Genomic DNA, 14,205 nt, shown 5'->3' on the forward strand with positions numbered 1-14,205 from the left:
AAGGACTTCAGGGATATCATTTAACCTAACTTTTTCATTATTCAGATGGGGATCATCTAAACCTTGTTTATTAAGTGTTTTGTTCAAGGTTACAGTGCTAAACTCGTTACTAGAGCTGGCTCTAGAATTCACATCTCTTGCTTCTTCATTTTTTGTGGTGGTTTTATACTACACTGGATAATGGTGTCCTGTTCAAACTCATGGAATCCAAGGATTGCTCTTACTGGAATGCCAGGATGGCCCTCTTGCTAGAATACAGGTTTTTGTTTTTTGTTTTTTGTGTTTTTTTTTTGAGACAGAGTCTTGCTCTCTCACCAGGATGGAGTACAGTGGCGCAATGGCAGCTCACTGCAACCTCTGCCTCCCAGGTTCAAGCGATTCTCCTACCTCAGCCTCCCCAGTAGCTGGGACTACAAGCATGCGCCACCACACCCGGCTAATTTTTTGTATTTTAGTAGAGATGGGGTTTCACCATGTTGGCCAGGATGGTCTCGATCTCCTGACTTCGTTATCCCTCCGCCTTGGCCTCCCAAAGTGCTGGGATTAAAGGCATGAGCCACTGGGCCTGGCCCGGTGTATTTTTTTAGATGGTCAGATTATCAAGTATTAAACTCAAATTAATACTTGAGACCCTGTCTCAAGAAAAGAGGGGGGCAGTGATTAGAGTGTAAATTTTATGTTATGCCTATTTTACCACAATTTTTAAAATTGTTTGAAAGAAGCCACACACAAAAGTCTTACTTAATCTGTCACTTGGGTGACAGAGCGAGACTCCGTCTCAAAAAAAAAAAAAAAAAAAGAAAAGAAAAGAAAAGCTTTTATATGTTTTTCTAGTAAAATTTAATTTTTAAAAATAATATGTGTAATTTTTATTTTTAGACTACCTGGGTTTCAAGCCTATTTACCAGTTGTATGACCTTAATTATTTCATGGCTAAGTATATTTTTAGTATAGCCATTTTCCATAATCTGGAGAAATTAGTATGAATTTAATTGAGTATTGTTGACATTACTGAAAATTGTCAGAGTGTGGCTGATGGAAATTATTTGTGACACCTCAACATAAATACCTTAGAAGCTTCGGAATCCCGTAACATCTATTATGCAGTTCTAAAAATAAGTTGAAAAAATTCTGTATTCTGTGAATTGTTACTTCAGGTTGGCATTCCTGATTTGTAACAGCAGATGTCTTACTGGCTTGCTTGTTGCACTGAAAACATTCTGTGTCCAAGTTTCCTGTTAATACCTTATCACTCGATATTTTTATTTAAGCTGGGAAGAAAGGAGAATCGCCTCTGGAAGAATCCAGTATCTAAACCATATAACAAGAATTACACAACGGGAGCACCCACCTTGGTAAGAATATACAAATATTTTCCCATGGTCTATGCTAGCCACTCTCCTGAAGTCCTTTTCTATTTATCTGTCAGTTTTACCACACTTTTTTTCTTGGTTTATGCTGCTGTAGATCAGTAGATCTTATAACAGGTGCCATTACTATTTTTTAAAAGTAATCTTCAACGGTTTGACGGGTCATGCTGTCACTGTAGCTCCAGGGCCTGCAGTGGTAACCAATTAATATTTATTGAATGAGGCCAGCCATGGTGGTTCATGCCTGTAATCTCTGCACTTTGGGAGGTCGAGACGTGTGGATCACTTGAGTTCAGGAGTTTGAGACCAGCCTGGGCAACCTGATGAAACCCAATCTCTACCAAAAAAATTACAAAAAATTAGCCATGTATGTGGCGTGTGCTTCTGGTCCCAGCTACTTGGGATGCTGAGGTGGGAGGATTGTTTGGGCTTGGGAGGTGGAGGTTGCAGTGAACCGAGATCATGCCAGTGCACTCTAGCGTGGATGACAGAATGAGAATCCCAGCACTTGGGAGTTGTATAATAATAATCATCATAATCATCATCATCATCAAATTGGCTGGGCATGGGCATGGTGGCTCACCCCTGTAATCCCAGCACTTTGGGAGGCTGAGGTGGGCAGGTCACTTGAAGTCAGGAGTTTGAGACCAGCCTGGCCAACATGGCAAAACCCCGTCTCTACTAAAAATACAAGAATTCGCCAGGCATGCTGGTGGGAGCCTGTAATCCCAGCTACTCAGGAGGCTGAGGCATGAGAATTGCTTGAATTCAGGAGATGGAGGTGGCAGTGAGCCGAGATTGCGCCACTGCACTCCAGCCTGGATGACAGAGCAAGACTCAGTCTCAAAAGTATAAAATAAAATGAAAATAAAATAAATAATTGAATGAATTAAATGGATAAGCAGAGGAATCTCTGAACTAAATCTTGAAGAATGTCAAGTATAGTCACTTCGTGGAGCTTACTGTATAACGACATTTGGATGCAAGATAATTTTTGGAAACTGCAAAGAGTTGCTTTTGAAGTAACCGAAAACGAATAGTTTAAGTGGCTGAATGCCCCTCTCAAGACTCTTTTAAGTGAGAAAAAAATTTGCCATCTTGTGCAGTGTTTTGTTTTCCCTATTTTCCTTCTCTTGAGCAGGACTGGCACTAGGCATAAAATACCAAATTCTTCTCATTAGCTGCACCTACTTGTATTTTTTGAGAACTAATTGCTTAACTCATTGGATCACAAAGTTTTCTCTTTTACATTATGACTCTCAGGTAAAAGCTTAGCTCACATTGCCAAGTTGCATTTCTAGTATTAAACTGCCAAGGAATTTATCTAATATTAAACTGCCAAGAATTTTTTTTTTTTTTTGAGATGGAGTCCCAGTCTATTGCTTAGACTGGAGTGCAGTGGTGCGATCTCGGCTCACTGCAATCTTTGCCTCCAGGGTTCAAGCAATTCTCATGCCTCAGCCTCCAAGTAGCTGGGACTACAGGCACCCACCACCATGCCATTTCACCATAACATGAATGAAATTCTACATTTTATCAGTAGGATTGTTCATTTACTGATTTAATAATTTTTTTTTTTTTTTTTTTTTTTAGCTTCAAGTTCAGGGGTGCATGTGCAGGTTTGTTATAGGTAAACTTGTGTCATGGGGGTTTGTTGTACAGATGATTTTGTCACCCAGATACTAAGCCTAGCCTAGTACCCATTAGTTATTTTTGCTGATCCTCTCCCTCCTCCAACCCTCCATCCTCCTATAGGACACAGTATCTGTTGTTCCTCTCTATGTGTCCGTGTGTTCTCCTCATTTAGCTCCCACTTGTGAGAACATGCAGTATTTGGTTTTCTGTTCCTGCTTTAGTTTGCTAAGGATAATGGCCTCTGGCTCCTGTTTTTCATTTCTAAACTATTAAAAAATCTATTTGGCCTGTAATCCCAGCACTTTGGGAGGCCGAGACGGGTGGATCACGAGGTCAGGAGATCGAGACCATCCTGGCTAACACGGTGAAACCCCGTCTCTACTAAAAATACAAAAAACTAGCCGGGCGAGATGGCGGGCGCCTGTAGTCCCAGCTACTCGGGAGGCTGAGGCAGGAGAATGGCGTAACCCGGGAGGCGGAGCTTGCAGTGAGCCGAGATTGCGCCACTGCACTCCAGACTGGGCGACAGAGCGAGACTCCGTCTCAAAAAAAAAAAAAAAAAAAAAAAAAAAAAAAAAAATCTATTTGGGGCCTGCACAGTGGCTCATGCCTGTAATCCCAGCCTTTTGGGAGGCCAAATTGGATGGATCACTTGAATCCAGAATTTTAAGATCAGCCTGGGCAACATGGACAAACTACATCTCTACAAAAAGTTTAAAAACTAGCCAGGTGAGGTGGTGCATGCCTGTAGTCCCAGCTACTCAAGAGGCTGAGTTGGGAGGATCATCTGAGCCTGGGAAGGTTGAGGCTGCAGTAAGCCATAATCACACCACTGTATTCCAGCCTGGGCAAAAGAGTAAGACTCTGTCTCAAAACAAACAAACAAACAGACAATATATATATATATATATTTGTTCATTCCTAATAATCTGTGTTTGATAGTTCATCTTTGTGATTGTACTTTTTTATTTTTGAAAACATTACGTATCATAACTGTTCTCTTTTTGGTTTCTAACAGTCTTTGGGTACCTAATTCTGGGATTTTATTGTTGACTCTGCTGCTGGCTGGCTGTTGAGTCTGTTGTGGACTCTGTCACTCTGTCATAGTGGCTTTTCTTCTGAAAGGTTTGGTGATCTTAGATGCTGAATTTATTGTTTGAACTGAATAAGTCGGGAGTTCTGTGGACATACAGTGGGAATTTAGTATGTTTTCCTGGAATCATTTCATTCCCTCTTTGAGTTCTCAGCTTGGGGAGGAAGCTTCAGGTTTCCTATCCCAGCCTTGCTGCTGGCCTGCCCCTCTGCCTACCTGCCACTCAGGGACCAGCTTCACTCAGTCCCCGACTTCACTCAGTCTCCCCAAATCTCACCCCCCCGCTTTTTTTTTTTTTTTTTGACAGAGTCTTGCTCTGTGACCCACACTGGAGTGCAGTGGCATGATCTCGGCTCACTGTAATCTCCGCCTCCTGTGTTCAAATGATGCTTGTGCCTCAGCCTCCCGAGTAGCTGAGATTAGAGATGTGCACCACCACGCCCGGCTAATTTTTTTGTATTTTTAATAGAGACAAGGTTTCACCATGTTGGCCAGGCTGGTCTCGAACTCCTGACCTCAGGTGATCTGCCTGCCTCCCAAAGTGCTGAGATTACAGGCCTGAGCCATCACGCCTGGCCACCCTCTTCAAACAAAATATGGGCATTTCCATTGGCCTAGGTCTTCACCTTGCCTACTTTATTGACTTACATTACTTACCTGGTCCCTGGAGACATAGACACATTTGTCACCCTTAGAGCTCAACCAAATTGTATTGAATGCATTTATTTGGCAATTAGTGCCTGTATTTTAATCTTCATTTCACATATGTGTTCCATTTTCCTAACTAGGTTGAAATAAGTCACTTGATGTACAGAATCCTGTTAAGTATTTTTCTTTCTTTCTTTTTTAAAAATTTTGAGACAGGGTCTTGCTCTGTCACTCAGGCTGGAGTGCAGTGGTGCAATCACGGCTCAGTGCAACATCCACCTCCCAGGCTCAAGGGATCCTCCCACCTCAGCCTCTTGCATAGCTGGGACCACAGGTGTGCACCACCATGCCCGGCTAATTTTTCAAATTTTTTCTAGAGACAAGGTCCTGCTATGTTGCCCAGGCTGGTCTCGAACTCCTGATCTCAATGTATCGTCTGGCCTTGGCCTCTCAACGGGCTGGGATTGCAGGTGTGAGCTACTGCGCCCAGCCAACTATTTTTCTTTAAATTACTTTTTGGTTGAGGCCGGGCGCGGTGGCTCACGCCTGTAATCCCGGCACTTTGGGAGGCCGAGATGGGCAGATCATGAGGTCAGATCGAGACCATTCTGGCTAACACGGTGAAACCCTGTCTCTACTAAAAATACAAAAAATTAGCCGGGCATGGTGGCGGGCACCTGTAGTCCCAGTCCCAGCTACTCGGGAGGCTGAGGCAGGAGAATGGCGTGAACCCGGGAGGCGCAGCTTGCAGTGAGCCGAGATCGCGCCACTGAACTCCAGCCTGGGTGACAGAGTGAGACTCCGTCTCAAAGGAAAAAAAAAAAGTTACTTTTGGTGGTCACTTATCTCAATAAATATTAATATATGTTTACAAAACCTTTTTCTTACCTGAAGAGCTGACCTCAACCACTTAGGGTTGAGTCCCTGTGATAACGTTTGAGGGTGCCTGAAATGTCATCATGATTCGTCCCCTGGGCTAAGCTGAAAGCTAGTGACATCTCAGGTCAATAAATTAAGGTTATTTCCCGATAATACAAACATGTAACACCGTGAAGTAGGTTTTAGACAAGATTCCCTCTTTTCCACGGCAAAGGAGAGTTAACTTCTTGCTGAGGTGGTCGAGGTCCTAGCTAAGGCATTAGGAAGGTGGCGGGAGATTGGAACGTGCAGTAGTTGCGTTCTGGAGTTTACTGAGGCTTTCGCAGTGGGGATTCCACGCAACAGGTCTTAGGACGCCCTTCCCTCAGGGCGTGGCTCCTGGCACAGATCCACAGCGGTTGTCATCTGAGTCAATTTCAGGACTCCAGCTCCAAGCTTCGGAGTTCCCTAAATTCTGGGGCCTTGTCTCCTTGTCTCCCCCAACAAATTTCCCTCCGTCGCTGGCGCTGCCCGGTGCCTTCGGTCGCTCGGGCGGCCCCTCTCCGCGATTTTTTTTTCTTTCTCTCTCTGGCTCTTTCAGCATCAGTTTCCCGATGGGGCGAGAGGGGAATGATACCTGGGGGCTCCCCTGCCTTCCTCTCCCAGCCGCAGAAGGGGAGATTCGGGGAGGAGGTCTGGGCCACTTTGGGCTCCAGACGGAGACTGTGGTCTCCGAAGGCCTTTGACAAGGGGCGTTTCGCGAACTGCACGCCCCTCTCAGCCGCGCCACCGGCGCTCGGAGTCCAGCCGCGCCGCGCTGCGCCGAGTGCGGGCGCTCCGAGCTCCCGCCCGGGACTCCACACTCCCGCGCTCCCCGCAGCAGCCGCCGCGTCGCCTCGCTGCGTCCCAGTCTCTCCCGCGGTGCAGCTCACGTGACTCCGCTCTGGGAGAAGGAAGAAACAAGATAGCGGCGGACGGCGATCCGGCGTGGGGCCCCAGCAATTCTGATTGAGCCTTCTCCCTCCAGCCCCTTCCGCCAGCCCGACCCCTCCCGCCGGGCACCGCGGGCCTCCCCACCCGCCCCAGCGCTGCCCACCGCCCCCACTGCGCCCGCCCCTTCCCCTCCGCTTTACCTTCTCCCACCTGCCTAGGCTACAATTGGAGGGGCAGGTGGACAGGCCGCCCAAGCAGCTCGCGGCTCCCGCTGCGGAGCCCTGCCACCGCCGCCACGGCCCATGTCTGGACCCATCGAGGGTCTTCGCTCACAGCACCTGGGTAGCCTCCGCGGCAGATGGGCCGCAGGCCAGGCTGAGATGGACCCCAAGACACGGCTGAGCTCGCCCAGCAGGGGCAGCAGCAGCCGGAGGAAGCCGCCGTCGCCGGTCCCCTGCCCTCCTTACTCCCCTATCCCTCCCCGGCAGCACCAGCGCCCCCGGGCGGCGGCGGGGGAGGGACAGGAGGCGGGGGCGGCCACCTGGCCGGGACCACCGTGGCCCTGAGGGCCGTCAGCAAGGTGGTGCACAATGACCACGACAGCAGGAGATGGAAGAAGAGGACTGCCACACCGAGGAGACCCACGAGTCTGAGGACAATGAGGAGGATGAGATGGAGGAGGACGACGATGACTCCGATTACTCGGAGGAGCAGGACGACGACGACGACGACGCCAGTTACTATATGGAAAGCAGCTTCAGGAGCCATAGTACCTACAGCAGCACTCCAGGTACCCACCCGGCCCAGTTGCCGCAGACTCCTTCTCCACCTCCTCTGCCCTCCCCTCTTGCTCACTCCTGTGCTGTGCATCCTGCTGCGGTCTCCCCCCAACCACGCCGACCCCCCAAACAGAGGGGAAATGGAGGGCACATCAAGTGGCAAAAAAACTGGATTTACAAGAGGAAAGAGGTGCATTGTTCAAAATGGAGATTGCATTGTTACAGTTTGAGACCGCACTCGCTCGATCTCTCTCACCCCTCCTCAACCGCCTCTTTTCCTCTTCAAAATACGCGCAGTGCAGTGTCTCCCCCGGCAGAATTGAAACTTTGGCAAACACATATCCATTGCATTCAGTTTTCTCCCCTTGTTTTGGTGTGATTTTCTGGAATGAAAGAAGCCTCTTGTTTTACAAACCTCTTTGCATTTCTAATGAGGTTTCTTTCGAATTTTTATTATATATCTGTTCCTTAAAAGGGAATTAAGGATTTGGACCGATCGTGGCACTCAAACACACACCTAACTGTGGTTTTTAAACTGTGTTAAGGAAACGGATCATTTGGGTTAGTAGGGGAACCTTACCTGGTCTTGTGTGTTTGTTTTTATTCTTCGAGTGCTAATGGGCCCGTGCAACAGTTGCTGGTAAATGGCTGATTAAAAAGCAAAGCAGAAAGCCAAACAAGACCCAACCAAATTTGGTAATTTATCCGATTCAAAATTGTTTTGGTTAAATCAAAAATAAAAGTACAAGACCGCAGGAACGGGCGTCTTAACTCATTTGATCGCTTTGCCTTGCTTGGGAAATGCAGTTTCGTGTCACCTATTGCAGAAGATGTGTAGTTGATCATCTGGACATAATCGCGGAAGATGAACTTTTGGACCGACTTCTGTCACACAGCGTCAGTATCAGATTTCTTACACAGCGACTTTTACTTTTCACTATATTTCTGAGGAAAAGGCCCTCCCGAAATCCATAACGAATTTCTCCATGGTAACCCCTCTTCTGTTTTCACACAGAAAAGTTTCTCTAGGCTGGTGCTGAGATGCATTTTGTTAAACACCCCCCGCCCCGCGCCAAGGCTGCTTTGTATTAAATACATAGTTGCAATGTACTAAATTGTGAAATTAGCATAACCGAAGCAACAACTGGCAAGACATTTTCTTTATAATTTTGCAAATCTAGATTAGTTAAATTAGAATCTGGTTTTAAAAGCATTTAAAAAATGAAGTTTATGAGGAAATATTTGTGAGGAAAAAGGACCCCTTTTTCTTTGAAGTAAGGCATGTCATGTTTTTCTCAGAGAGACTAGGGTAGTACAAGTGGTTAAAATGAATTATTTTTTTATTTTTTATGGTTTTTTGAGACGGAGTTTCGCTCTGTCGCCCAGGCTGGAGTGCAGTGGCCAGATTTCAGCTCACTGCAAGCTCTGCCTTCCGGATTTACGCCATTCTCCTGCCTCAGCCCCCCCCAAGTAGCTGGGACTACAGGCGCCTGCCACCGTGCCTGGCTAGGTTTTTGTATTTTTAGTAGAGACGGGGTTTCACCGTGTTAGCCAGGATGGTCTCGATCTCCTGACCTCGTGATCCACCCGTCTCAGCCTCCCAAAGTGCTGGGATTACAGGCTTGAGCCACTGCGCCCGGCAAAATTGTTTTTTTAAATAAATGCTTAAATACTTACTGAAGAAGTAGGGTAGTATTATATTAAGCCAAATGTAAACTCACGTAGGCTGTCCTAACATAAACTGAAAAAGGTAATTACTTTTGCCCGATGGTCAGAATCGTTGCCAGACTTGTCCTGGGAGGCTGGCTGAAGAATGAAGGGAATGAATCAAGTGTCAGGTATTTATGTCTTATATGTAGAAAGGACTACATGTAAATTCTTGGCAACTTAATTTTTTTTTTTTTTTGAGACGGAGCCTTGCTGTTGCCTAGGTTGGAGTGCAATGGCGGGATCTTGGCTCACTGCAACCTCCACCTCCTGGGCTCAAGCGATTCTCCTGCCTCAGCCTCTTGAGCAGCTTGGATTACAGGTGCCCACCAGCACGCCTTGCTAATTTTTGTATTTTTAGTAGAGATGGGGTTTTACTATGTTGGCCACACTGGTCTGGAACTCCTGACCTCAAGTGATCTGCCCACCTTGGCCTCCCAAACTGCTGGGATTACAGGCGTGAGCCACCACGCCCGGTCCTTAGATGTGTCTTGTGGTTTGCATGCAAGCGTGTGTTAGTAACGGACTTCTTTTGTAAAATAATTTTATTATACTAGAAAAGTGTGTGTATATATATACACACTTTGTGTGTGTGTGTGTGTGTGTGTGTATATATATATATATATATATATATTTTTGGACAGCATCTCTCAGGCTGGAGTGCAGTGGCACGATTCCAACTCATGGCAACCTCCACCTCCTTGGTCAAGTGATTCTCCTGCTTCAGCCTTCTGAGTAGCTGGGACTACAGGCACCTGCCACCACACCCAGCTAATTTTTGTATTTTTAGTAGAGACGGGGTTTCACCATGTTGGCCAGGCTGGTCTTGAACTCCTAAACTCAGGTGATCCACCCACCTTGGCCCCGCAAAATGCTGGGATTACAGGCGTGAGCCATCACCTAAGGCCAAGTATATTCCTTTGATTTTAAAAATTAAAATAAAATCCAAACCACAATAAGATGCCACTTCACATTCACTAGCATGGGTGTAATTGTTTAAAAAAAATAAAAATAAAAAGTGTTGGAGAGGATTTGGGGAAACTGGAGAAAGTAAAACCATGTGGAAAATACTTTGGCGGTTAGTCAAAAAGTTCAACTTAGAGCTACTATATGACCTAGTAATTCTATTCATACATAGTCAAAGGAATTGCAAACATATAATCATGCAGAAACGTATACACATATGTATGCAGCAGCATTATTCTCAATGACCAAAAGGTGGAAACAACCTCCATGTGCATTAACTGATGAATGGATAACACAAATGTGATTGATCCATATAATGGATGTATTCTTCAGCCTTGAAAGGAAGGAAATTCTGACATGGAGAACCCTTGATGGCATTATGCTAAGCAAAATAAGCCAGTTACCAAAGGAGAAATACTGTGTGATTCCACTCACATGAGGTACTTAGAGTGGTCAGATTCACAGAAACAGAAAGTAGAAGGGTGGTTACTGTGGGCTGGGAGAAGGAGAGAATGGGGAGTTAGTGTTTAATAGGTACAGAGTTTCAATTTGGGAAGATGAAAAAGTTCTGGAGATTTGTTGTAGAACAATGTGACTGTACTTAACACTACTGAATTGTACACTTAAAAATGGTTAAAGATAACCAGGTGTGGTAGCTGATGCCTGCAATCCCAGTACTTTGGGAGGCTGAGGTAGGAGGATCACTTGAGTCCATGAGTTCAAGATCAGCCTGGGCAACATAGCGAAATCCTGTCTCTGCAAACAATGCAAAAATTAGCCAGGTGTGGTGGTGTGTGCCTGTGGTCCCAGTTACTTATGAGACTGAGGTAGGAGGATCACCTGAGCCTGGGGAGGTTAAGGCTGCAGTGAGCCGTGATCAGACCATTGCACTCCAGCTGGGAAGACAGAGTAAGACCCTGTTTCAAAGAAAAGGTAGGGGGAGGGGGCAGTGATTAGAGTTTAAATGTTATGTTATGCCTACTTAACTGTTTGAAGTCACACACAAAAGTCTTATTTAGTGAAATCATGTATTTTATGATTTCATTTATATGAAATGTCCCAAATGGGCAAATTCATAGGAAGTAAATACTTGCCAGGAAATGGGAGAGGAAATGGGGAGTAGGGTCAGTGATTCTGGGGCTTCTTTCTGCGGTGATGAAAATGTTCTGGAATTAAATAGTGGTGATGGCTGTACAGCCTTGTGAATGCTATACTAAAACCCACTAAATTCTGCACTTATTTAAATGGGTGAATTTATGGTATATAAATTACATCTCAATAAAAATTAATAAAAAGGAGTGTTGTGAGGAATTGGGAAAACAAACACACACATATATATACATATATATACACACACATATATATACACATACATATATGCGCCTTAACCCTAATCAGTTCCCTTTGTCCTTTCTGCAACAAAGTTATACCCAACTGATACTATAAGGTATATAGTCCAGATCTATCTGTATCTCTCTCTCTCTATGTGTGTGTGTGTGTGTGTATATATATATATATACACACCTTTATCTTTCCAGAAAAATATGCAAAATGGCTTGGTGAATGTTTTTGATTTTAACACTTCAACTTTTTTTTGGCCAGTCGTGGTGACTCACACCTGTAATCCCAGCACTTTGGGAGGCCGAGGTGGGTGGATCAGTGTAACCCAGGAATTCAAGACCAGCCTGGGCAACATATTGAGACCCCTTCTTTACAAAAAATACAAAAATTCACCAGGCTTGGTGGCACGTGCCTGTAGTTCCAGCTACTTGAGAAGCTGAGGCAGGAGGATCGCTTGAGCCTGGGAGGCAGAGGTTGCAGTGAGCCGAGATTGCACCACTGCACTCCAGCCTGGGTGAGAGTCAAACCTTGTTTCAAAAAAAAAAAAAAAAAAAAAATCTAGCCTCGCAGTGGCTTCTTCCTGTAATGCCAACCCTTCCGGAGGCCTTTAAGGCAGGAGGATGCCTTGAGCCCAGGAGTTTGAGGCTGCAGTGAGCTATGATTCTGCCATTGCACTCTAGCTTGGGAGACAGAAACAGACCTTGTCACAAATATACATTTTTTTCTTTGCTTTCTTCTTTTTTTAAGACAGGGTCTCACTCTCTCACCCTGTCACCCCCCAGGTTGGGGTGTAACGGCTCAATCTCAGCTCACTGCAACCTCCCAGGTTCAAGTGATACTCCCAACTCAGCCTACCAAGTAGATAGGACTACAGGTGCACACCACCACGCCTGGCTAATTTTTGTGTATTTTTTGTAGAGATGGGGGTTTTGTGAGGTTGCCCGAACTCCTGGGCTCAAGCGATCCACCCAGCTCAGCCTCCCAAAGTGCTGGGATTACAGGTGTGAGTCATTGCGCCCGGCCAGTCTTTTCCTTTTACTGTGTCCGTGGTTCAACAGTTTCCTTTTTTCCTCGTTCTCTATGGACTTTCTACTTCATTTGGACTCTGCTTAGATTGGCCTAGTTTTCTCTTTAGTCAAATATTCAGGAAGCAATTTATTAAAATTAAAAATGATCTAACAAGCTTTATTTTTATTATTGTTAAAAATCCTCATTTTGAAGAACACAACCACAAAGTAAAGAATGTTATCATTGATTTAACCAGCAAAAAAACAATATTTAATAATAACATTTAAAAAACATGGCTCCAGGCCATCTGGATGCCTTAACTTGGACTCAGGGTTCTAACACTGATGAGGCTTCTTTAGCTTCCTTTGATGAGGCTTCTTTAGCTTCCTTTGTTGCCCTTCTGTGGGACTGAATCTGTTTTGGAAGAAAACACAATTGAGATTATCCATCACAACAACCACTATCTCCAAATCTGTATTCATTCCTTTTATTCATTATAAGTCTCATCTACCTGATAAGTTTTTTGAAGACAGGAATTGTATGCTGTTCAACAGAGCTTTGATTCTTCCACAGTTCAGTCATCCTTGCTATTCTGCAGGGGACTGGTTCTAGGATACCGCCCCCACACCATGCCAGAATCGGTGGATGCTCAATCCCTTATAATGGTGCAGTATTTGCATATAACCAACACATATCCCCCCAAATACTTTATTTACTTACTTGGAGACAGGATTGTCCTCTGTCACTTAGGCTGGAGTGCAGTGTCACAATCACAGCTCACTGCAGCCTCAACCTCCTGGGCTCCAATGATCCTCCCACCTCAGTCTCTTGGGTAGCTGGGACTACAGGTGCATACCACCACACCTGGCTTTTTTTATGTTTATTTTTATTGAAGACAAGGTCTCACTATGCTGCCCAGGTTGGCCTCCCAAAGTGTTGGGACTACAAGTGTCAGTCACCATGCCTGGTCCCATGTACTTTAGGTCATCACTAATAAAATGTATAGATATTGTACAATGGCAACAGTTGTTATACTGTACTTTCTATTTGTATTTTTATTGTTTCTTTTTTCAAATATTCACCTCATCCAGTTGAATCTGAAGATGTGGATCTGCTGATGAAGAGGGCTAACTGTATCTAACTTAGGGTCTTGCATGCAGCTGACACTTAATGCATTTTATTGACTGTTTTAGCTAACATTCAATGGACAATTCCTAATAAAAAACTCTTAAAAGTATGAAAAAAAAGGAAACCTGCTCTAAAGTGGCAGGAAAACCAGCCTGGGCAACATAGCAAGACCTTGTGTCTACAAAAAAGGTTTTAAAATTTCACTGCCTGCCTGTAGTCCCAGCCACTCTGGAAGCTGAGGCAGGAGGATCCCCTAAGCCCAGGAGTTTGAGGTTACAGTGAGCTAGATCACACCATTGCTCTCCAGTCTGGGTGACAACAAGGCCCTGAGAAAGAGAAAAAGAGAAAGGAAAGGAAGGAAAGAGTGTACGTATTTAAAAGAAAGAGGCAAAACTATCATTATTTGCATATAAAATAACAAATGTTAGCCAAAGAAGCCTAAGAGAATCAACTAAGATTTTACTGGAAGTAATATGAGAATTCAGTACGGCGACTAGAAACCAAATCAAGAGAGCAGCACACAAAAGTCAAATACTTGTCAGATGCACCACCAATAACTAATTAGAAATGGAAGTAAGTCCCATTTACAATGGCAATACAAATGTATGAAGTATTTAGGAAGAAAAATACAAAGATCTGTTATGTAACAAAAGACGTGTAAGATCTGTATGATGGAAACCCTAAAACTCTTCTGAAAGACATTAACAAGAAATGAAGAAATGACATGAAATACCACGTT

The 14,205-nt window shown here is 44.8% G+C and overlaps 2 protein-coding genes across 2 annotated transcripts in view; one reads left to right on the forward strand and one right to left on the reverse strand.

Annotated features, from left to right (window-relative positions):
* Window positions 1-892: 892 nt before the first annotated feature.
* Window positions 893-8,557, forward strand: LOC117067628 (atherin-like). The gene is made up of 2 exons (XM_033184442.1): window positions 893-1,355; window positions 6,756-8,557. Exons 1-2 carry the CDS (start codon window positions 1,185-1,187, stop codon window positions 7,101-7,103), a joined length of 519 nt encoding a protein of 172 aa, XP_033040333.1. The 5' UTR covers window positions 893-1,184; the 3' UTR covers window positions 7,104-8,557.
* A 3,910-nt stretch (window positions 8,558-12,467) lies between these two features.
* The window catches only part of LOC117067505 (leucine-rich repeat-containing protein 37A3-like), a 30,031-nt gene continuing 28,293 nt past the window's right edge, over window positions 12,468-14,205 (reverse strand). Inside the window, 1 exon segment of the mRNA XM_033184207.1 lies at window positions 12,468-12,752. Coding sequence (XP_033040098.1) covers window positions 12,666-12,752 — 87 coding nt within the window. The 3' untranslated portion in view covers window positions 12,468-12,665.

This window comes from Trachypithecus francoisi, unplaced genomic scaffold, assembly GCF_009764315.1.
Source record: "Trachypithecus francoisi isolate TF-2019V2 unplaced genomic scaffold, Tfra_2.0 Contig00141, whole genome shotgun sequence".
NCBI classification, from domain to species: domain Eukaryota; kingdom Metazoa; phylum Chordata; class Mammalia; order Primates; family Cercopithecidae; genus Trachypithecus; species Trachypithecus francoisi.

Bases quoted from the DNA above. Each gene is read 5' to 3' on its own strand.
- LOC117067628 (XM_033184442.1), top strand. From the start codon at position 1,185: ATGTCTTACTGGCTTGCTTGTTGCACTGAAAACATTCTGTGTCCAAGT. The intron at 1,356-6,755 runs GTAAGAATATAC...CCACCTGCCTAG, and splicing joins CAACGGGAGCACCCACCTTG to GCTACAATTGGAGGGGCAGG.